Here is a 26,768-nt window from a genome sequence, read left to right as displayed (position 1 = left end):
AATGTAATTTTCAACGGATGTTTCTAAAAAAAAGCAGAAGACGCTTACCCTACCGGTGCATCTGGTCCATGCTCCCAGTGTTAAGTGGAGTTCGAGTTGCTCATTTGCTTTTGATAATTTGTATGTATGATTTTAGTTACTTTATGTTCTTTTTTGTGTATGTCTGTTTTCTATGTCTGGTCTTTGTCCCTGGATTACATTCTTTTGATTACCGCTATAACCTTGGTTCCCTTGACTACTCTTTCATGCATTCGGTTCATATTGATATTGTACTAATTATACTAGTGTTTACTGTCATTGTTATTTGCTCCCACTTCTCTCTCTCTCTCTCTCTCTTTGTGTTTGTTTGTGTGTGTGTGTGTGTGTGTGTGTGTGTGTGTGTGTGTGTGTGTGTGTGTGTGTGATAAATACGTTTACGTTTTTTATGCTTTTTATTATATAAAATAATATATTCATTTGAGTGTTTACAAATGTTTATTGTTGATGAAATATTGGGCCAGGTGCACCGGTAGGGTAAGCGTCCTCTGCTTCTCTAGAAACACCCACCGAGTTGCTCATAAAAAGTCAAGTCCGGGGTAGACGAAAGAGGAAAGAAAAACTATTACAATGGTTGTTTTCGGATTCTGCATGTTTCTTTTTTTTTAATGTTTTTAAAATTCTCATGGAATAAATAGTGAAATTACGCCTTCAAAGTTACTATTAAATGAACATGTAGCCAAAACCCGTACCACATTGTGACTGAATACAATTTCGCTTAAACAGGAAAATAATCTCAATAAATTATGCAATATAGTCACTATAATAATTTACCTAACTGGACAAATATTGTGGCGTGTGCTATACAAACTTTTCTGACTTAACCAGTTTGTTTCAATAACATGTAAAAACATCTGAAAATTAATCGTAGTAGTTGCTGCTGGTAAAACTGCGCATGCTTGATTTCCGCCTTTTCTCAATCCCATGTGGTCTCAATGTCACGTGACCGTTACTATAATCGACAGAGAAGTATCTTGTACTTGAATATTTAGTTACATGTGATTGGTTCCTATCTAACAAATGACCTCTATTACATTTGAGCATGGCTTTGATTCTTAGTCGTATTTTCTTGCTGAACAAGCAGTAAATCACAGGGTTAATTCCACTATTCGATACAGCCATCCATTGTGCTATGGGCGAAATGTACTTGAACACAAACATCAATGTATTGTAGTTTTTAGCAGTATTTGTGTCGAAATATAACCAAAATCGGATAATGTAGTTTGGTATCCAAGAAATAAAGAATATAATTACTACTACTGCTAGCATTTTGACTACTTTCACTTTTGATTTATGGATCACTCCGTTTGCTTTGAAAATTCCTGGAGCGTTTCTATTCCAAACACGGAAAGCAATAAATGAGTAACAGAAAATGATTAAAAGTAACGGTATAGTATAGAAGAAAACAAATATTCCTGTAAAGTAAACTTTTTTAACAGTCTCATTCGGATATATTTCTTCACAAACATTAATTACTCCACCTTGTAGTGTTTGTTTATGAAAAAGGATCATTGGAACACTGACTCCAATAGAAAATAACCACACAAAACACATTATACACTTCGATGTTGTCCATGTCATTTTGTAATTGAATGAGTAACAGATGGCAAGATACCTGAAAGACCAAAAAAAGAAAACACAATGTTAAGTAGAATGAGTAATAAGATATTTTTGCTATGATCTCAATATGCTTTTGTGTATTTTGATATGTTTTAATTTCATGACTTCTTTAATTTAAAAAAAAAAATGAAAAATTATCATTGTTCTGAAATAATATATATAACGACAAACTTTGTAATTATACATTTTGCTTTTCATTTCAGTTTGTTTGTTTATTGGTTTGGTTTGTTGTTTTGTTTGAAATTGAAATATTTTGTTGTAAAATTTAATGGTACCTTTCTTTTTTAGCAAAACGATTGGATCTTTATTGAGAAAAAACTCCAGTATGGATATGTTAAGAATATCGCTGGAGATGAAGTCGAGGACTATATTTTTATTTCATTGTGGCGATCTTGTATACTACCCTCAACTGCAGGCAGTATATGATATATTAAACCGAATAGCATTCGTATATGTTTGGTTATATTCTCAAGCCAATCTGATGGATAGTTTTTAAAGTACCATTTTAGGTACGAATCGGGTAATGGGTGGCATATCATTTTCCCAATTTAGTCATTTTACCTAAAAATATATATAGTACATCTAGAGAATAACTCAGAAGTTATCTAAATTTATCCTGAAGCATCTGTAACGTAGAGTGCTTCTACAATGTATAAGAAAAAAAAAAGGAAAATTTTTCAGCCAATATTTTCACAGTGCATTTCAACGTAACCTGCCGAATCAATATCTTAACAAGGCAAACTTTACAAACACATCTGTTGTTATTTCTAGGAGTTATGAGGTAAAAATACTTGGATAATGAATTAAATCTCTGCATTTTCTTTCTTCATGTGCCACAACTAATACACATTTTCCGACGATTATTAGACAGGGAAGTACTTGATATAAACTAAACAATCACATTCATCTTTGCACAATTGTGTCCTTATTTTCTTTATTTTAATTTGCAAATCCATTTTCAACAAAATAAGTCTGATGTTCTTTAAGTTCTTTTTTTAAATTTGATTTTGGTTGAAGATGAAAGAAAAATTGAGAACGAAACACATAGAAATTTCCTGTTGGAGCGGGTGTTATTATTGAAGAAAGTGTGGTATTCACGGGGAATGTGTCATTCAAGAAAAAAAATCATCTTTTTAAACTAATAAAAAAAAGTAGAATGTTATATGAAATATAATACTCATGCATAACGCATATTCAAAATATAACAATATACATTACCTATCTACCGCAATAGCGGCTAGGGTATTTACAGATGCACAGACAGAAACTGTTTGTAGGTACGGAGTTATCTTACACAATAACGCCCCATATTTCCATTCTGTAAGAACAATCAAATTTAAAAAAATTAATATGATATACAAAATGTTGCAAACTATGAATGAATTTTTGTTTTTAGACGAGAAATAGGAAATGAAAAGAAATAGAACAACAGAAAAACTGCGTTTTTTTTAAACAGCTTATCATACTGTAATTTGTTTTCTTCCTTGAAGATTTTAGCTGAAATTTTAAAGCATACCTGCCTGCGGAACCCATACTAAGTGAGACAAAATGTATTTTATGCATAAATGCATATTTTCATATTAACTATTACAGGATATTAATATTAAATTACAGGATAACTTTTGATATCAAATGAATTATTCTTTGTTTTGAGGCTACCAAACCTGCGTTATTGTATCATTATTATAAAACTGATACATAACTGCCATACAAAATGAAAGTTCTCATCAAAAATATGCAGCAAATATAGATTTAATGAATAAAGAAACAATATATGTCTTTACAGACTTGTTTACAAGTCAAATGTAAGCTTGATTACAAGGTGAACGTTTGTTTCCGATCAAACGTAACATGGTCTTATTGTTGGAAAGTCTGTTGAAACAATTACCTGTAATAATTTCTGAAATGTTTATTTCACCAAAAGGCCAGATAAGTCATTACAGTAAAGATGATAGGGTAGTATAGAGCGCTTTCTTGATGATTAAATTACTTTTAATTAATGTTTACAACTTAGATTGTAGCGATATTGTCTACATTTCCGGTGGTTCATTGCAGTGGCATTTATTTTGGTACATTTCAGCGTAATTGTTTAGACAACGCAATCAGACAATAAAAGAAAAAGGTATTTAAATACAGATTAAACTAACTTGTAACGATGTCGTTTTTCTAGCTTGTGTTAACGAATGTCTTTACTTTTGTCACCTGATACATTAAATCTACGTAAAACAACTGATGTGACGCATCTGAGCATTATATATTACTTAGAATCTGCGATTACTACAAGTTATTGCCCTGCATAATATCAAACCACAATTGTACAACGTAAATATGCAATGCTAGCCAGGCCAAAAAAACAAGTAACCTAAACATGGCCTGGTCTCATTAGCATGAATCAAAATGGGTATTTTTATACAAGGCTTGTCCGAAATAGTCTTTAGTGAAATGTTTTTTTTTCATTTTTTTTTCAAGAAGGAAACCATTCCTTACTCTGCACTGCAATAAAAGTGAAATGCCATTCTTCAATCTAACTAGACATGCTCAAAATTATCAAAATTTATAAGCTAAATATACATAAAAAAATGATTATTCTTTTGCATTTAGTTTTGTGGTGTAAATAACAACTGTTGTTATCTATCATGCAGAAGAAATTATTTGTATTACTTAGACACGTTTGTCTGAAGTAGACTTTATTACTTCTTAATGTCTTATTTCAATATTTTTGTGTCATTTGTATGGTACTCAACTGTGAGTTATTTCTATGGAAATTGAGAGAATAATAATATCTGCAATTTAGACCGCCACTTGAGAATAATGCTCGTGTACAATATACACCATGACTATCTACAGGTGAAGTTGCAACCAAGTGCTTTTTTCTTAAATATTCTTACATCAATAAAATTATGATTTATCCATTTCATATCAACCACAAACAGCAGATTTAATGTAATGCAATATGTAAATGAACTCATAACTTTAACTTATCCAGTACCCAATTTTATTTAAAAAATGGTTAATTGGAAATTTAAGAAGCATTTGTTATGAAATTTGTAGATACAAAATGTTACATGTACATACATTCTTCACGTGAAAAAATAAATCTATATCACAATTTAATATGATATTATATTTTTGACGTCAAAAAGGTCATTTGGAGTAAATTATTATGTCAAATGAAGCCAAGTTTAATGTGTGAATTCAAGTATCTAAAAATCTTAAGGAATGAAGACACCCTGTTATACATTACTACAGATCATTCCAATGTTTTGACATGACCGTACCAAAACTTAATGACAAGCCACACCAGGCCAGGACAGGCCATGCTATGTTTTTAGAGATAGGCATTTTTTTAAGTATGAACTTAATCTTCAAAGACATTGTAAAGACTTATAATTTTAAAGACAATTCTAACACATCAGATAAAATGTCGGAAGTTAGGAGAAAATGTTGATAATGTGCTACAGTTTATATTATTTTTTTGGCTTTATCGTTCTTGATTTTTTCAAGGATAATATCTAATAGAATAAAGTAATTAAGACAGCTTAAGAAATTACAATATTATAAATTATAGACATAATTTATACAATTGAAATATTGTTTTTATAGCATTTTGCCAAGTAGGCATTTATTAAATAATATTTAAACAAGCTGTTCTTCTGAAAGACCATATACTTGGTGTGTGGTTCTTTTAATTTATGTCAGTAAGTCGATGTAAGAATAACATCCTCGATTAACTCTAATGTTACGTAATCATGCCCCTTTAATTATGGCTTGTCGATAAGTTTACGATCTTGGTAAGTCAACAACAATTACATGTAACATTGAACTTGTGGGGTACCATGGTTATAACAAGAATTTACCTGTGATGTAGCCAATAAATCGACTTAAATCATCAGCAATTTGGGCAATTGATCTCTAAAAGAGAGTTCATGTTATAAACATTTTGATTGTTTTAAAAGCAGTTCCACGTATTTCGGCATGATAACTTTTTCCCCCAGTTTTAATCATATAGTTAACAATTTTGTTGTAAACATTTAGAAAACAATGTTCAAGAGTTCTCTTATATTTACAAGTATTTAAATAAGTTCTTGTCTAATGAAAATTAGGAAGCTGTAAAACCGTATAAATTGTATAATGGATGAACAATTTGAACATTATTATGTAATCTGTATATTATAAATATAATAATGATGCACTCTACCAACACAAATCGTAAAAAAATGTTTGCTTAAACACTTCATGTAAAATCCTCTTGTTGTTTGTTATTTGCATAAATCAAAAGGAGAAGTGCAAAAAGACACCAGCAAATATTAAATATTACAGTTATAATCACCTTAACATCTTTATAGGTCAATTTTGTGCCCAGATATCATGTAAACGAGGTTTTTTAACTTTAAACCAAGATAGCAGCTATTTCAGTATGCAATAGTATTAAGAAAACTAATGCATATAAATATCAAAATTTTTAATGAAGATAGAAGTGTATGATTTATGATAACATTAGAGACGATGAACTGATAAAAAAAGATAGATATTAGGGGATATGTCACTTTTCATTACCAAAGAACTTTCAAATGCTAATATAGAACGTTACGTTTACTTTATGTTCTGCAATTAATTAACTAATATTTTCATTTGAGGAGGTAAATTGCGTAGTAACAAATGAAAGTTATTGACTTTTTAGTAGTCATTTGCTCGTCAATGTGTACGTTCGTAATTGAAGCAATTAGAAAAAGAGTATTTGTATCTTTTATGTTTCCTGCACTATGTTGCAACTGTCAAATTCGAATCATTTCATCATTTTATTCATCAATAAAAAAGCTAGGTACAACGTTTTATTGGGAATGTAAAAACTTGCATCTGGATATTTGATTTAATTTCTCTGTGTATCAATACATCGAACACGATAGTATAGCTTCAATATTACCGATGCATTGTTAAATGAAAATGAAGATATACGTTTGCATATGCAAAATATGCAAAATATTAACTAATTGGTTACTGAACAAAAATTATGAAATCATGAACAGTCCTTAATACAATAACTTTGTAATTTCGTTATTTCTAGAAACATTACAACATGTAGACATATTAAATATTAAATTGCATAATGAAGTAGTAATAATGGCTGGAAAAGATATTTTCTAAAGATCAAACCATAATGCCGATGGTATAACGTCAATATGACTGATCTTCTATAAGTTGTCAGTATCTATTTTTGTAGGTGGTTACTCCCTCTTGTTTAATTGTTTCAATATATTTGTCTTGTTCGTCATTATCTTTATTGAAATGTTTATATGTGCTAACAAATATGAATCACGCACTGAATTAACAAGCACGTTGTCTTATAATAAAACGTACGTTAGTATCCATTTATAATGCACAAAATCTAATTTTGTCTATTTTCTTTCTTGTTATTTATAATTATCATTGTCAGAAATCCATTTGGGCATTTCATATGGAAGATTCAAAACTTTATGATTTCCGTGTAATAAAATGTTCTATTTTAAAAGGACAGACTAATGCTTCCATTCAATAAATTCAAGACGTAGTATCAAAGGCTTGAACGTAAGTTCATGGCCAATAAATGTGTCTATGATTTAAGAGGATAGCGTTTGAATAGTGCATGATAAAGCTCATTCATTTTGGTTTTACCTGCAAGTATGACAATTTGACAGATTCTAAAAGAATAGCAACAGAATAGGACGGTTCTAGTATCCTGATGATACAAATTACTGAACCATGATCTGATAGGAAGTAGACAAAATAATAAGTAATAATAGAAGATGTTACAAATTGTTTTTGAAATTCCGCTTTCAGATCATAATAAGTCCATTCGAAGTTAAAGCATAAAAACAACAATTTCTTTATTTAAACTGGTTCAAGTTCTATAGTTAGTTCATTTTTGTTACAGGTAGCAGATCAATGCAATTTAATGAACACTTTAATTAAGAGTTATTCTTGAACTTTACATAAACATGCTCATCGTTAACTACATTTGCAAGATTACTTCAAAGACACAAACAACATCTTACATAGTTCAAAGATTGGCATCATGCTTTCATATAGTTTATCAATAAACTTAAATTAAGCATGTTTTGCACATCTATTTGACTTATTTTATTTCTTCGCTGACTGATTTGTTCTAAGTATGTCATACTTTCTGCTTTATGTGTTACTCTAAAGATAAAGTTCTATTGATAAGCTGTATCTTATATGAACACAAAAGTAGAACAAATGATTTAATTTATAGTTCAGAAAGTGTCCTAGAGTAATCGTTGTTGTTTGGGACAGATGTGATCTGGGACAGAAAGTGTCCTAGTGTAATCGTTGTTGTCTTGGACAGATGTGATCTTAGACAGAAAGTGTCCAGGTGTAATCGTTGTTGTCAAGGACAGATGTGATCTGGAACAGAAAGTGTCCTGGTGTAATCGTTGTTGTTTGGGCCAAATGTGATCTGGAACAGAAAGTGTCCTAGTGTAATTGTTGTTGTCAGGGACAGATGTGATCTTGGACAGAAAGTGTCCTGGTGTAATCGTTGTTGTCTGGGACAGATGTGATCAGAACAAGAACACAGTTTTGAACCCGATATACCCTACAAAACTATTGACAATTATATATTATTTTTGTAAATGTCAAAAGTCCTGTAATGTAACAGTCCACGCTAGCTCATGAACTGAACGCGGTACACAGGTTTCGGAGGAATCATTATTAACTTCTCTACCTACCTACATATCTCCTTCGTGCCCAGTGACACATAAGGCTAACACCAGATCCCTCTATTTGTGTCTGTCGATAGCTACTTCTTTTCCTTCTGCTGGTGTGTGTCCATTTCAGGGCTTCAGGACTCATTTCCTATCCTGATGACGTGGCCCAGCCATTTATATTATCTTTGTTTTATCACTGTAGCAAGGTCTTTTTGTCCTGTTCTTTTATATAGGTCTTTGTTTAATATTTTCCTTAGATTCTACATATCTTTTTGAGACATTTGTATGGAAGCCAGACAGCCTTTGGTTATCCTTTTGTGTTTTGTATATTTTGATTTTGTGTCTTTTCATTGATGTTACTAGATCTCCATATTTTGTTTAGTTGGTAAAAGAAATTTTTCGCCTTTTGTAATATGTTACTGATATCTTTCTGTTACATTTGTTTTGTAGATATTGCTTCCCAAGTAAAATCGTTAAACTCTTCCAAATTCTCATGCTCTAGTTTTATCTGTGCTGGTGCGGGAACAAACTGCAGGTCTTTTTTATTGATGGTAAGACCGATCTGTTTTGCATTTCTATTCTGGTCATCTGTTTTCTTTTGTTGATGGTCTACAGTAGACGATAGTAATTCGATGTAGTCAGCAGAATCTATGTCTTCCAGCATCGATGTTAAAATCCGTCTTATGCCTCTGAATTTGTTTCCAACAGTTCTTTTTATAACCTGGTCAATTGCAAATAAGAATAGCACAGGTGACAAACTGCATCACTCTCGTACTTCATTAGTTTTGTTGAACCATTTGTCATTGAGTTATCATGTATGACACTATATGAAAAGTTGATGATAGATGTAGATGATATACATAAATCAGAAGCAGGCTGCATATCTACCAGGTGTAGGCTGTATGTTTCATATATTCAACTTATAGAAACAGCAAAGAACAGTGCATTGAATGGAATAGCAAAGTCCATATAAATTTCATCGACTTTGAAAAGACTTCTTATATCATTGATAGAGAAAGCCTACGGGAAATAATCAAACTGTATAAATATCCAGATAAATTTATTAATATACATCACGTCTCTAGTTGAAAGTCATTCTTGAGATGGCCGGATAAGTCACTGACTCTTGATACTAAATTCATGTCCTATAGGTGTTATTAGTCACCTATACGACAATTGCAAAGACTATTCATTCCGTACAGACAAACTTTCGTTCTATGGCAATTTATGCTATGGGGTTTTAATCTTTCAGTTCATACGTCAATCGAGGGCTTATCGAAATATCGTGGTTTTGCATCAATTATGATAAACCTTGAAGCATGGATAAGATACATTTGAATTGAACTTTAGATTAATGCAACCATTTGCAAAGTACTACAGTTGCCATGTCAACTGATATGACAAGTGGTACATATCACCATGACATTATATTAATCACATTACAGTGTTCTTATTTCGTACTGGTTCAAACATGGTATAGGTTAGCAACTGACTTTGTCTGGGCAGTTCAACTGGTCTTGGCCTCCATTTTACCAATGGTTGTGTCCTGGTTGCACATATAGTTTTATTTTTTATTCTATATAGCCTTTCTACATTTATATCTAGATTCTTTTACTCGTTCATCTTAAAAGTTAAACAGCAGAGTTGTTTAAGCCATCGCTGCCTTTGATTGTAACATCTTACAACAGAAATACATTTGCGCGGTATGGTGAATACACCCCCTTATTTCGTTTCATCGTAAAGAAAAGCAGTTAAGATGTTTTTTTCTGGATATTTATACTATTCTTACGCAATGCGTCATTTACCTTAAGGTCTTTTCTTGATAATGAGTAATCACGAAAATTTAATTTATTATCTTACAGCATACAAAAATAACCTGTCATGTTTCTTGTCTGTTGTGTTACTCCTAATTCTCCGTGAAATTAGACGGTATTAATACGTAGTTCATGTTGGTGCTCGTAACGTGACATGTCTAATTGTGTAATTGCAACCCATGAGGCAAATTCTGTTTCAATTGGTAGCAAATTGTTGCATGTTTATTCTCAATTTCCAATCAACTTCATAAAGTAACTACTATTTTTCAACTATACGTGCTTGTTATAACATTTTGTTATCAACTAAATTATCCTTTTTGCAAATTTGATGATGCAACTTGATCAAAATTAATACTGTTTTGAATATATTTCACAAGCTGTTCCGAATAATACATTATCACAAATTCTATATGTGGACAAATATTTTAGTAATGGATGACTGGTGTCCAGCTGTATGATATAACGAAACCTGCCTAAACCTAACTCCGTACCCTACTCGCTTACCCTACCGGTGCACCTGGTTCATGCTACCAGGATTTAGTGGAGTCCGAGTTGCTCATTTGCTTTTGCTGCTTTGTATGTGTACATTTTAGTTGCTCTATGTTCTTTGTTTCGTATGTCTGTTTCCATGTCTGGTCTTTGTCCCTGGACTGCATTCTTTTGATTTCCGTTGTAACCTTGGTTCCCTTGATTACTCCTTCAGAACTTAAAATTTGGTTCAATTTAGCGAGATGTTTGGTTAACTAAGGTTCAAATTCATTTATAACTTGATATAAAGGGACTTCAAAAAGTATCTGGTCAAGACAAGTTAATGGCTTATTCAGGGTTGGGTTTAGACATTTTTTACTGTTACGTGATAAAACCTTATCAATTAGGAGGACTATATAATGTGGTTCCCACTAAAAGATTGTGTACAAATTGTCTGACTGATTTATGATTGAGACAGAACAGTGAATCTATATTCATATAATATTTACAACCCTTTTTATTTGAACTGATATTGATTTACAAAGAAATGAACTTAAACTAAAAACACAATTAATTTTATCACATAACTCGAGTTTCCTGAACAATTTCCTTGAATTTATAGAGATCAAAGAGATTCTTTTTAATTTTTGTTTAAAAATAAAACAGGACAGATTCATAAAATGCATATCAATGTAGACATTGTATTATATAAGATAAAGTTTTTAACGTAAATAATCATGAGGGTAAGTTTTAAAACCCATATCTTGTCTTTACCTAACAAATATATCAAATAATCATAAATCATGTTGCCCGATAATTTATGATTTTACTGCTTTCCATATTCTCTTGATCATTAGAATTACCACTGACCAATTATTTATGTTCTTTACATTTGTACCTTAGGTGGAAATATAATGTTATGTTCGGTAGATTGTTGGAAAGAATTTGTTGCGAATGCATATAATGACTATCCTTAAAATTAATCCAAACATGTATTGAAGTTAGCTATATTATGTACAATTAAGTTACTTCTAGCAACTTGACGGGTGTCTCCGGAAAACAGAAAAACAGAAGTCATCATTTTTACTACGTCCCGTATATTGTATTTACACCCGCTTGCATGTTTTGTTGTTTTTCTATTAGGTTTAATGGTTAGTGTATTATGAAGCGTTTAGTTTTGATTGACTTTTGTGTACTGTTAAATGGCTGATCATCATAGTTTCTCTGTACGTGTTATTTTGGTTATTGCGCGTTCTGTTGTTATGTTTGTCTGGTTTCGCTGTCTAGTCATTTTCCTTGGAATGTTCTTTTGATTTCCATTCAAATCTTGGTTCTCTTGATTACTCTTAAATAAGACAATTCAAAGATAGTGTTCATTAGATACTTTTTTAACGTATATCAAAATATTTTTGGACAGATTATAGATCATTATCCTTATAATGATCTTTATTTTAAGCCTGAAACGAAATTTGAATATATACAATACTGAATTGCATATATTAACCACTATCTATATGCCATGATTGTTTTGAAGAGTATTTTTCCATTCATTTTTTAGTGAATTAAAATACACCAGACCCAAATCACTACAACGTGACCTTTTTTTTAAAATGTATTTTTTAGTTTAGATGCAATAACAAAGATCGCTAACACGCATAAGTTATCATGACTCCACACTTATGACAGCAATTCAAAACATACCAAATTAATGGAAGAGACGCGGCAAAACAATAAATCAAAAACTGTTGTCCTTTGTGATACTGTGTAAAATAATTGAAAGTAATTCTCATAAAATTCACTTCGTCCACTTATGAGTAATCTTGTGAGCATCTTGTGGAAGAAAAAAAGGTTTAAAAACTAAGATAATTAAATTTTACATATTAATATGTTGGCGATGTTTCTTCATTTCAATTCCTTAATTTGGAGAATGGTTTACGTTTATTTTTCCACCAGAACTAGGAATACTACTGACACTATCTCCTCGGTGTCATTTTACAAGCTTTACCTCGAATTAATCGAAAGTTGTTATCTCAGTACAAAAAAATATATATGATATACAATTATTTTGTAATTCTAATTTGTAATTCCTTTCATCTGCAGTGATATGTTGGTTTCCCCTGTAAATGGTGTTTATATTTCTCAGCGGTTCAGGTATCATCAAAATATTGTCAGTGCTATTTTAACTACTGATGTCACTAACAGTCTGATGGCAGTTTTATGCTTTATGATGCCTGTTTACACTGCAATGTACCGGGACTAAAAAATCGTAACGAAAGCTGGGAGTTCAGCGCGCAATGAAACCAAATTTAATCCACCATTTACATCGAAACTGTCTGTACCAATCCATGACAACTGTGGTTATTTCAAACCTTTAAAAAAAAATGGTAATGATTTCACCACTTCTTATATAGACTTTCGTTTTTGACCACTGCATTGAGATGCCAGTTCGGTAATTACGATATTACCCTTGATGTCTAATTTTCTTGCTTTTGTTAGTCACATAGAATGTTTAAATGTGATGGGTAAAAGACTTAACAGGGCGTCCACAAAAAAAAAAAAAAAAAAAAAAAAATAGGCAGTGGGTTTGCATATGACAAATTTTGTCTTAAAATGCATCTTAGTTGAATGCTGTTTTGATTAACTGCAGTCGTTAAAGGGACATACCTCATATAGAAAGCATTGAAATTCGTTGAAAGAGTAATCAAGAGAACCAAGATTCTGGCGGAAACCAAAGGAGTGCAATCCAGGGACAAAGCCCATACATGGAAAACAGACAAACACAAAAAAAAAAAACAAACAAACAAACAAATAACCAAAAGAATACATGCAAAGTAACAGAATCAAATTAGTATCTATCTTGGACTCCAGCAAAAACTGTGAACATTGACCAGGTGCACCGGTAGGGTAAGCGTCCTCTGCCTTTCTTAAAATATCCGTCCAGTTGCTCATAAAAAGTCAAGTCACAAAAAGACGAAAGCGAAAAGGAAAACTATGACACGTTGACCAAATCAGTTTTCAAGGTGGAGATGGATACACAATAACGATTCATGAGTTCATGATGCCGAGCATGAAATTTCTGCAGCGATGACATCAATTTAATAGCAACATAACCCTGTTCCAGAAGCCTAATTGTAAGAAGTCTAGTGCGATACTTTTTGTAGCCGGCATAACGTATGAGTTGTGATATGAAAACTCCAAACGAAGGTGCTGAAGGAATTGTACCACAAATGAAAGGACAGTTGACAAGATGAAATGAAAACTCATCGCTTTTGTCGTATAGTCTGATCAACAGTTTTTCGTTACCCTCGATCTCTAAGGGTATGTTACGATATAAGGCCTGACGTCACAGTGTATGCAATATTCTATATCTCAAGTTCTTTAGGGTTTATTCGATGTATCAAATCCCCGAGACTATGATTGTTTAATGATAATGCGTCATATATATAGCGGAAACTGGGATTTCGCTAAACGAAGTTCTTTCTTTCGGTTCAGATCAGCTATAAAGTCAGCCTCATAAGAGTGAAGGAATAGGTCAGCATGTAGAAGAGCACAATTTGTTCCCATAGAAATGCCGACCATTTGTTGAAAAACGCGTCCACAACATATTTTTCCACTTTGGAAAAATATGTTGTCGATAAAAAATTCCAACATTTTGAAAACATCTTCTCCGGAATATTTGGAAGATGATTTGGAATTATTTTATCCATAGTATGAAGAATCTCTACCAAGAACTACATATTTGTATTTAGGCGTACCATCTTTTTGGAGTAATAATGATATATAACATTGAGTCGTGATTGAGTATGGGAAATAAAAGTATAAAGAGTCGAAAAATCATAGGTCTTAATGCTATTGTATTCTGGTCATAATCTTGAATTGAAGGTTTTCTGCAGATCTTTCGAATTTTCAAGATCCATATTGAATTAATACCACTACGGGGGTAACAAAAGTTGTGTTAAGACTGGAGACCCTCTTGGACAGCTGTGAGTATAGAATTTGAAAGTTTTGAAAGAAGCTTGGTGGTACATTTTGCAGATCTGGCTATTTAGTGTTGCTTGTATGGATTCTTGTGGAATTTAGGAATCCAGTACATGGTAAATCACAATCTTGGTATTTGGTATCTGATAACAAACATTGGGTATAATACGTTTAGTAAACAAAAACAATGTTGTTTTGGGATTTGTCTGCTGTTCCGACAACATATTTGTCATGTGTACTTTACAATGTTTACTTTAGCTACATCTGGGTTAAAAAAGGGGGATAAGTCTTTCATTCTATGCAGAATTTAGTTGATTGATTTCTTAATTTTAAATTCATTTTCTGAGCCAACCATTGTCGATTTCTAAAAACATTGTTTGTACTATTCGACATACGTATGACATTAACATTACATTGTAACAAAAAAGCCCAAGGAATAAAATTTACAATTTTCCATTAATATCATAGGAACTGCCTGGTTTCTATAAAATGACAGTCTTTAAAAAAACGCTTACTTCATTCCATTACTTGTTATTAAGTATTGATTTATTCTACTTACCTTAAGTCTTATATAACAAATTTCTTTTTCGGGCTGCTTTTATTGCATGTTTTACACATTATGTAGATGATATATTACCTCTCAACATATTCGTTATCGGAGTTTTAGAATCTCACCTTTAATGCTTTCCTTGTGTTATTATTATTGTTTTTTTTTTAGTTTTAAAAAAAAATTCTGTTTACATTGCAGGATCAAGGTTGCAGGCATGATGCATACCCTTGCATTTGTGTAAAAATGAAGCACAGGTTTTCGAACATGCAAAGTGATGTAATTATGGTAATACAACAAGTCGTTACCGTTGCTAAAATGTTTATCCATTAAGACAATCTTGCCTAGCAACATTTGAATTTATGAGCTTTAGTACACCGTTTCTTAACATTGTGAGGATGTAAATAACATTTTCTCATGGTGCTCATGTACGAACTTTGCATATTTAAATCACAGTCTTGCGCAAAATTTAAAAAGAATCAATAGAGAATAAGCCCTTACGCACAACATCAACAAAATATTTTTGAAAAGACAGAAATATCAATGTTTTGCGATTAACGCCCAAACGTCAATAGATTAATTGATTGTTCCTCAACGTATGTGCTATTTGTTCATAGAAATGATGTTTGCAGTCATTAAACAGTCTTTGTAGAGATATATGAATTTTCCATACTTTTATCTATCTTTAGATTTCCAACAAAAATGGAAGTGACATCTAGTTCTCCATGGTAAACATGTTTTGCTCCACCAGGGGCACCCATCACATTGCAAATATAATACGGTTAAAATCTAGCAACAATAATGCAATTCCTGACACGAATCACAAAGGGATCCCGACAAAAAGACCACGATTCACACTTGGGCGAAATCATCTATTTCATCAAAATAAGCTGACGGAAATCAAGTAAATGATATTTAAATGGCGGAAAACAATCCCAAATAAACAAATTAAGAGAATCAACAATCACTTGAAAACATGGACGAACACAAACTATATTTGTATCTTTACTATAATATTTGATTTTGAACGATATAACAACAATATCATGTAATAAACTGACATCGCGTCGAGGATTTACTGTCGGATTTCATACATATGATGTAAAAATTAAAGTATAACACAATATTTTCATGTCTGGGAAACGGTGAACAAATCGGTTTTTCATAGTTCTCATAGAAACTTCATATCAGTCAATCAAACTGTGATGACGACCGCTAAACGTCTGAATAAAGGCTGAATGTATCCCAGATTTGACAGGTATCTGTGCCCGACAAAGAAACTGTATACTACAAGATCTTAGTATACTATCCCTGTGAAATGGGAGGAGTACAATTGGAAAATCGCTTTGTCATAATATTTTGATTTCAAACGTGATGTATCATTTATTTACAAGTTAAAGTTCAAGTATGAAGCAAAATAAATCGTGTCAGTTATTCTTTGCAGATTATTATACTGCACTCGCATGCTCGTGTACGATAATACCTGCTCGGGACAATAATCACCAATATAAATAAACCGTATATCGTTTTACACATTTTTTTTTAGATTTGTTGTTATTCTTAACAATTACTAGTATTAAAAGAGAGTTTTGCGGATGGATATCTTGAAAAACCAAACATGCACATCGCAAAAGCAAACATAACAAGAACACAGACCAGTTGAAAATTTCACCTACTTTACCTAAATGATTTGATTTCAGAAATAACCAATTGCTGATAAGCTCAATCATTTTGTAAATCAATATGAAAATTTCATGTATCATATCATAGACACACTTTTGCTGTTATCGACCTTTTTGATAAAACTAATAACAATGTTCTACCGATTTGAAGGAACAAGAAAATAAAATATATATATTTTTAGTGAAGCAGTAACAAAAAGTACAAAAATATACGTCTACGACAATTCCTGGACCAAATATGAACGTATGAAAGTACTTATCTGTGGTCCTTTTCACAAAAAGTGTAAAATTAGTCGTAAGTTATGACGTCACAATACTTTGATTTACTGTGACGTCATAACTTACGACTAATTTTACACTTACGATTTTTTATATAAAGGATCACTGGAATTTCAGTTTGTGGAATTTAATAAGGAAAGTATCACTTTCAGCTGACCCAAAATTATGTTGTTATGACGATCGAGTATTCTTGGATTGTATTTTCTGCTTTCAATATGCGGTTGTGAAAGCATTAATGACGTATCCCGGGCCGTAATGTAAAGACGATTAAAGGCCTCTGAGTAAACATCAGACGAGTCACCAGCCTTAACATTGCTTTTCTTACCCCATGAAAATGGTTTGCGTCGGCAGCGTGCGTCGTCTTACCTCGAACAATTCCTACTGTATGTTCATGCTCTTTTTGGAGTAATCGTGACATACAGATCTGGATCTGTTTTCAACTTTAATCAGATGGCAATTTGTGTACCTGTTGCAGAAGCTCAAATAATGACACTAAACATTTTTATTTTGGAGCACGCAGAATTCGGTGACAGGATGAAAAGTAACATTATGGATTTTCATCGTATCCGTCTAGGTCTATTTTTTAAAAAGATTAAAATATATTTTTTGGACATGTATACAGACATAAACTGTTAAAGGGGTTGTAAATTGAAACATATATAAATATTGACAATATTTATTTGTATCGTTCCTGTTGTTGACTAGTATATTACAATATAAGAGGAAATTGTGTGAAACTGTGCCCGACGCACTGCTGTCTTCTAAATGGATCTTCATTTCATCTTTCAAACCCAGCAAAGCAACTCTTTCCAGTTTCATGTAAGGTAGTGTGTTTCCGTTATTTTAACCAGTCTCGTTTCTAATTTGGTAGAAATACGATTTTAATAACTGCATTACAAATCTTCTTAAATATTATGTCATTGTTTGATATTTGTAATTCTATCAATTGTATATAATCCTAACAGACTGCTATGCTGCTGATAGCTTACACTAGTTTTTAGACGAACTTAATTCCGCCCTCATCCATGGGTAAAATGATGTAATCTAAATCTCTAGACGCTATTTTATGCTTTCTTATAGCAACAGAGTAATCTTTTAATGGTTTGACAAAATGTCAAAATAAGCGCATTAGCAAAGTAATTTTATTTTATTATTTTTTCTTTTAACTTCCTAACTTCAAGCATTTTTGTAAATTTCATTTTATTTTTAAAAAAAACCCTACTAGCTCGATGTCTCTGCTGGTCCCCGAGTGTATTTTTCTAAGCATATAATAAAACTCGTTTGACCAAATTACATCATAGATTATATAGGTAGTAGCCTAAATTCTAACCCCTAACCAACCATTCATGTCTTCTTCAACGCATTTTCCTGGATTTGGCACCATATTTTGGTTTATCCTGCAAAGGACGCATTTACTGCCAATATTGCATGTCCAATATTGTTAATCGAACAGTCATACATTTTGTACGTTTTCTACATGTTATATTTCTCATCACTGGAAATAAATAGTTTGAATATTGAAATGCGACTTGTTTTTTTTATGTGATGTATATATAAATGGTGTCTAAGTATTTTTTGTGTTATTTTGTAACCCTATGTTGGCCTATCTTTCTCTTTCCTCATTCCACTGTAGACGCCCGGTAGTCGTTCAAAAATGTCTTCCGACAGTAAAACAGAGCCTGTATCGCAATTTAACATGGACTGATTACCTCTACTTGAACATCCAGAATCTAAATGTTTACATGCATCCACCGCCAAAATCCATGCATAAATGACTCGTTTCGAGACGTAATGATATAGTAAAATCGTTTGACATTTTTATCAAGGTGTAAAACAGTTACCTTTTTCATTTATATTATTGTGATATGTGATTTTCACGATATAAAGTTCAAAATAAATCATAAATTTACGAACTCATTTCAGCGCCCATTGTCAACAATTTCTACGGAAAAGTACATCGCCGGTTACGCAAAAAAGAAATACCTCAGCCCCGCAACCGTAGTGTTGTATAAAGATCATTGTTTGGCATAAAATCATAAAGAAAATATGTGTTTAAATACTTTTAAAGTCATTGTCATTTACATTTATAAAAATATTTAGGTTACAAATACAGAAAGCATTTTCTTCCGAATGTATTATTTCAAAATGAAAGGGCAGGCTCGCACGGATTTGCATACCCATTCTGTCGCTAAGATATTACTACGCGCTGCGCCATTCGAGGCGCAATAGGGTTACTTTTTGTAAACCACGTAAAAAGGCGATTTTATGTAGAATAGACTAAGACTACACCCCGTGCAGTTCCGGGTGTTAAAAGAATAGGTCTGCAGCAGCGATAAGCTTGTCGTAAAAGGCGACTACATAGTGCTCAGAAACCTAGCCGGGGCTAGGCCCTCTGCTCACAGAGCATATGGGATGTGTGCCCCAGGTGGTGGGATGGAGTACCCCTGGCGTGTTACATGCTGGGGTTGTCAGCCTATAATACGGAAAACCTGACCGCAAACCACAGTGGTGCAGCGTGTTGGGAAAGATGCCGCGTTCCTCGCGCGTTAAAGAACCCTGCTGTGGTATTCGATAGGAGTAGGAACCTTGCGCTCCGCCACAGGGGGATAAATTGCCCGACCCTACCCATCCCTCCCTTTTATCTTGTGGCAATCAAAATGTTTTGACCCTAGTATCCTTGTGTCCCATATCCGTTTATCATTTCATCATCATCATTTCATGTTCATTTTGTCATCCATTTCATATTCATCGCCTGAATATAGCTGAGATATTGCTGCTCGGGCGTTACACCCCAACAATCAATCAATCAATCAATCAATTTAAGACTACAAAACACTAATTCAGATTCCCATTACTGTCTTTGTTAACTTGCTCATATTCAGAGGATCCTCAGTAGTTTACCTTAAGATGTTTTAACAATTTTTTATTTGTAGTATAAACACAATACAAAACCAGTGTCCTAGCCTATTGGAAAAATAGGTTACTCGGCGCGAAACGGGGGTAAATCGCTCGTCAAAGCCTCGCGAATCCCCGTTAATATCAATATAGACTCAGTCCTTAAACTAAAAGATGTCTATCTGATAGTTAGGGTAACTGACAGGAAATATAATTTCATTACAGTTTTGTGTCTATACTAAATTGACTTATGACTGTAGTGTCTCAATTTGTGACATTCTCCAGTTTAAGCTTTTGTTGAGTAAAATCATATTTAACGTTTATATACATCGTTGACAGGGATTTTGGGTAGTTCAATGGCACATTGTTGCAGCAAATCAAAGATAACAAAAACTATTATTTCAGAAAAGTTAATAAAAGATACAAAATACAAACAAAATGAAACAGAAACAGCAAACAAACGAAAGAAAACATAAAAAAACGGAGAAATCTTGGCTTCACTACTTCACCAAAACCTGAAAGATGGCGTAAGTGCACCAGTATGTTATGTGTTCTTTTTTTTTTAAGAAATAATTGATTACTGAACTGATAGGCAAAATCTGGGCAATATTCGAAAGAGATGGTCAAATTAACAAACTCAACGCAATAACAAGAAGTACAGGCATTTCTGATGGATACAAGATTGTTTGTGTTAAATAATTGAGAAGAACGTGGAAGCGGAGAAATATTTTGACGGAAAAAATCAACCTTACAAAACAATAAAAAAAAAGAATACAAACAAATGATGTTATCGGCCTTTAATAACAATGAAAAATATATCAAGAGTGGGCCCCTGAAAAGACAAATATTTCGGTTCAGCGAAATACATATGAAGAAATATATAGAGAACAAATTTAAATCACTTAGAAATCGATTGTAAATAAAAACTATTGACCAAACTTTACGACAAACGTGATGACTTTTCATTCAGAATTGTCAACTTTCCTTTCATCTGTATCAACATCCCTTCGGCTCCTGCGTATGGAGTGTTCATATCACAACTCATACGTTTTGCCAGAGCTTGCCGAAACTACGCAGTCTTTTCTTATCGCGCTAGAACTCTAACAAATAGGCCTCTGGAACAGGGTTATGTTGCTACAAGATTGAAGTCATCACTTCAGAAGTTTTATGGTCGTCATCATGAACTCGTGGATCGTTATTGGTGTATCCATCAGCACCATGAAAACAGATTTATTCAACGTGTCATAGTTTTCCTTTCCTCGTTTGTCTACCCCGGACTTGATTTTTTATGAGCAATTCGGCGGGTTTTTCTAGAAAAGCAGAAGACGCTTACCCTACCGGTGCACCTGGTCCATGCTCCTAGTTTTTAGTGGAGTCCGAGTTGCTCATTTACTTTTGTTGCTTTGTATGTATGGTTTTGGTTACTTTATGTTCTTTGTTGTGTATGTCTGTTTTCCATGTCTGGTCTTTGTCCCTGGATTACATTCTTTTGATTACCGCTGTAACCTTGGTTCCCTTGATTACTCTTATTATTTTTTGCTAAAAAGAGTCACTTACTCTATTCCAATCAATAAAATACACATTGTATTTAAACAAGAACAAATGTTTGGATTTCCTACAAAAATAAGATATTTTGTAAATTAGTTCACTGACTTTGACTCCTGTAACATTGTGTAACGTTTCATTTGCTGACTAAATGTCATCTAGAAATAGTAATATGTATTGCAATCACAAAAAAATATGATTGGTCAGTTTAATTCGTAAACAATTCTATCGAAGTGGTTCTGTTTTTCAAAGTATTTTCATATCTAGCTGATCACTTCTCCATACTAAGTTGGGAAGCTATTTTCTGGAATAAGAAACTAAAAATGACCACGGAATCTTTGATACGGGCAAAATATTTTCATTTTCATCTATTTGATGAATGCATATTGCTTAACAAAGATATTTTACAGAACCTATTATTGAGTTAAGTCAGGACTTTTCTGGTTATCGAGAATCCGTGAAAAAGAAAGTTATTGCTAATAATTAGACTTTAGAATTTGACGTTTATTATGAAATTCACGATGAGTTCATGTCCTCCAACCAATTAATTTTATAACCAATATACAGATAGAGAACGATACATGCTAATATATTTCCTCTAGGATGTTAATATAACGATTTCTTCTCTAGAATGTAAATGCCAAATACAGAGGTGTAGTTGAGCACTAGTAGAAAAAAAATGCTTAATTTTGGTAAAGTATTACAACGGCTGAATGGTTATGCATTCAAAGTTTCAACAATTAATTGTACTAAAATGCCATTAGTCGAAGTTTCAATAGCAATAACTTTATATCACATGATTTTGTTAATGTGTTTTCATAAAAAAAAAACCAAATAAATGGTTTTACATTATTGACATTCTGAACAAATATTATTTCAAGTTGTTGTTAATACTAAAAGCAAGTAAAGCAATAAAACTCAATGACTGACATTCGGCTGTACATTCAAAGCCATTCCACTTTTAAATAACTTACAACTGTAAATGTGAGTACCTTCAATCAAACTGGAAGTACTCATCAGACTATAATTCATAAGCATTTCAGGATATTCATTATTTTCATTTGCTGTGGTGAATGTTGCAAACCTTTATAGGAAACAAACGATGTTTATGTACGAAACACCAAATTGAAATTTGCATTTAACACTATGACTTGCGTGACAAAATTATTTACATGGGTTACATATTGATATTAGCATGGAGTCTAAAAGCTGAGTTGAGCCAAGTTTCGGGAATCATTGTATGAAAATACGATTTTTCAACTCGGCGGGTGATTCTACAAAAGCAGAGGACGCCTACCCTACCGGTGCACCTTGTCCGTGCTCCCAGTTTTTAGTGGAGTCCGAGTTGCACATTTGCTTTTGTTATTGTATGTATGTTTTTAGTTGCTTCATGTTCTTTGTTGTGTATGTCTGTTTTCCACGTCTGGTGTTTGTCCCTGGATTACATTCTTTTGATTACAGCTATAACCTTGGTTCCCTTGATTATTCTTTCAGATGCAGAAATGCTCCAACAGCAGTATACAAACGCTAATGTTAAAACGTAATTACAAATACACATAATGGTCGTATCACTTGTTTAATCCTTTGATTAGAATCATGTCCAATATAGTGCAAAGTTTCCAAGCGCGCTTTGCAATAAATAAATCATTTATGTAAAACATAAAACAAATGATCGGTGTAAACATTTCATAAAACTGATAAATAAGTTATGACTGTGTTTCAAAAGGAACCATCATGCTTAACAGTTTGATTAATGCGTTAGAAAAGTTGGAAAATATTTTCTTGTGTACTGGTTTAAGTACTGTAAAAAGTGTGGGTTATTATCATCGTTGTTCTTGTCGTTCCTGTACAGTAAATAATAAAAATTCTCACTTTTTGCAGACAAACTGTACTGGAATATTAGACATTTCCTTCTTCTAACATTATAAACGCCAATTATATACTCAATACCAAGGTTATTAGAAAATGTTTGGTAGCAAATGTTTAGGTTTCATAATGAGTGAAAGTTGCATGTCGCAAAATATTAACTCAAATTATTTGATTTCAATATCGTTATAAATGTGTCTCGGTGAGTTTGTTATGATGTTGAAATTGAATAAAGTGAGTAGAAATTTTGCGATATTCAACTTTAACCAGTCATAAAACGTTTTTCTCTATGATTCCTCTGGAATATTTTGATAGCATTGATATACGGCATCTGTAATGCTGGAATTCTAGCGATCGTCCTTCTATATCTTCACCAATGTTGTCGAGAGAACAACGTTAGAAACGTCACAACATCGCTTTATGCCAATCAGGTTTGGCAGAAAGTGATACACAATCACACAACAACCAATCGCAAGGGCATTTTTTTCACTAGTGCCTATCACATGATTTCGCAAATGTCTAGCCCTTCCAAAAAGACTTTAGCGAGGGCATATACTTGTAAAATTAAATCGCTAAAAATGTGATATTATTAGTTCATATCATCAGCTACAGATATTTAGAGGTAAAAAATCAGTTATTTTGTTCTTCACTATTAAAATACAAAATAAACTTTTCGCGAAATAAATTTCGTTCATAGTATTAAATGTACATTGTTATGACATTATTGAAAAATAGAATGGAGATTGTTTATATGTGTTAAATTGCAGTATCGTGTCTATTTGTTGTGTAATATTAGTTACACATATCTATCATGCGATTAAGCAACAATCGTTTTTGTGACACAAACGGTCATCAGAGATTATGGCGTTCTTGATACAATTGCATGAGTCCATGATTGTAATAGTTCAAATTTGATATAAAATGAGTTTACTCCGTCAATTAAGACGCGAAAAAAAAGATATGACTGTCAGAACGGTGATTTATTCTTTGCATTATTGAACGAAATCAACAAAAAACTCAGCGAATTCTACAATTGAAGTACATATATCTGAGTAAATTTATATATTAATAGGGTAGGTAAGTCCCAATCTAGTATCATTTTCCTTTCCGGAAATTCCAATGTAGAATGTATTGGAATCCGGAGACCGATCTGCATTTTATTGTTTACTTAAAGGATCTCGAAACGCTGCATTACAATGAAATATCTTCTTTTTAGTGTTTTATATATACTTTTATCACATAGAAAGAGTAATGAAGGGAACCAAAGTTATAGCGGTAATCAAAAGAATACAATCCAGGGAGAGGGACATAGACCAGACACGGAAAACAGACAAACACAACAAAGAACACAAAGAACACAAAGCAACTAAAATCATACACAAAAAGCAACAAAAGCAAATGAGCAACTCGGACTCCACTAAAAACTAGGAGCATGGACCAGGTGCACCGGTAGGGTAAGCGTCCTCTGCTTTTCTAGAAAAACCCGCCGAGTTGCTCATAAAAAGTCAAGTCCGGGGTAGACGAAAGAGGAAAGGAAAACTATGACACGTTGAACAAATCAGTTTTCATAGCGCAGATGGATACACCGTAACGATCCACGAGTTCATGATGACGACCATAAAACTTCTGTAGTGATGTCTTCAATCTAGTAGCAACATAATCCTGTTCCAGAAGCCTATTTGTTAGAATTTTAGCGCGATACAAAAAGTCTGCGTTGTTTTGGCAAGCTCTGGCATAACGTATGAGTTGTCATATGAACACTCCATACGCAGGTGGTGCTGAACGGATGTTGACACAGATGAAAGGAAAGTTGACAATTCTGAATGAAAAGTCATCACGTTTGTCGTAAAGTTTGGTCAATAGTTTTCCTTTACCATCGGTTTCTAAGTATAGGTCAGGAAATGAGGCTGACTTCCCAGTGTCTGTAGTATCCTGTATCTCAAGTCCTTTGGGTAGATGTGAAGTATCAAATCCCAAAGATTAGGATTGTTTAAAGATAATACGTCATCTTTATAGCGGAAACTGAGATTAAAGGATATAGCTAAACGCTATTCTTTCTTTCGAATCAGATCAGCTATAAAGTCAGCCTAATAAGAGTGAAGGAATAGGTCAGCAAGTAGAGGAGCACGATTTGTTCCCATTGGAATGCTGACCGTTTGATAAAAAAACGCGTCCACCACACTGGACAAATATGTTGTCGATTAAAAATTCCAGTATTTTGTAACCATCTTCTTCTGTATATTTGGAAGATGATTTGGAATTATTTCTTACAAAGTATGAGGAATCTCTACCAAGAACTATACATATGTCTCTAGGTGTACCACGATATTTGTCATTTTCATTGGTATTATCAATCTAAAATGTTGAATTCATCGCTATGTTAATGTCAAATTTGAATGGTAGACAAGGAGTCATTCTCATGAAACAACAGAGTCACGTGACGAGATTTACATACCCTATTGACAAATGTGTATGGTTATGTATTTTTCTAATTCTTTTTGTCTGCACAATATTATATTAATTCTCTTTTATATTTTGATGGTTATTCAAAACATGAAACCCAACATTAATACAAACCGACAGAAGTGTTTTTTTTTTATCCTGCATTTGGATTGTTTTTATACTGTACTTTACTGTAAACTACGTAGTTTTGTAAGTAACTCTTAAAAGGAAGAATATTCTTCTTGATGAAGATCTTCTCAGATCGTTATTAAAGTCCAAACGGGCAAATCTGTGGATTGTGTTTAAGCTCTTGAAATTTATTCATTTCATAGTAAGAACTCAAATAGATTACTTAAAAAAGATAAAAAGCTTTACAGATTCCAATAAAGACCCAATTCTATTAAGAGCATTCTGATTGACTACATTAAAGCTTCATTTTGTCAAGTTTATAAATTAAGATGGCACATGCTATTTCAAAGATACGACAGCTGTTGTGTTACAGTGCTATTTCCTACCTAGTTGAAGATATATTTTTCAATTTAATAATCTAATAAAATCAATGTATAACATAAATAAATTACAAAAGAGTACAACAGTTGCAAGTTAATATCTTTGTTCTTAAATGTGAAGAATCTCACACAGAAATGTAATATGACATTCAACATTTTTAAAATTGTTTTGATATTCATCTCGACAAGTATGAACAATCTTTGGACAGAAAATAAAAACACTCTTTTATCTAGTCCCATTTTAAGATAAAAATGTTTTCTCTCTGCACTTCAGATAGTTCAATATTTAATTAAAAAAAATAAATTAATATCATTTTCATGGAGTCACTCTTTCTTAAGCAACTCTAGATTAAACCACCTTTAAAACCATCACGGTTAAAGCA

The 26,768-nt window shown here is 32.6% G+C and overlaps 1 protein-coding gene across 1 annotated transcript in view; it reads right to left on the bottom strand.

Moving 5' to 3' along the window:
* Positions 1-399: 399 nt before the first annotated feature.
* LOC148619618 (neuropeptide SIFamide receptor-like) overlaps positions 400-26,768 on the bottom strand; it is a 35,905-nt gene continuing 9,536 nt past the window's right edge. Inside the window, exons 2-3 of the mRNA XM_088579733.1 lie at positions 2,875-2,974; positions 400-1,651 (exon numbers count right to left, since the gene is read on the bottom strand). Of these exons, the coding sequence (XP_088435859.1) occupies positions 898-1,651; positions 2,875-2,974 (854 nt within the window). The 3' untranslated portion in view covers positions 400-897. The remainder of the gene's footprint in view (positions 1,652-2,874; positions 2,975-26,768) is intronic.

This window comes from Perna viridis, chromosome 4, assembly GCF_037379345.1.
Source record: "Perna viridis isolate PV_CMFRI_1.1 ecotype Kerala chromosome 4, ASM3737934v1, whole genome shotgun sequence".
Lineage (NCBI taxonomy): Eukaryota > Metazoa > Mollusca > Bivalvia > Mytilida > Mytilidae > Perna > Perna viridis.
This window is presented reverse-complemented; position numbering and strand designations above follow the sequence as displayed.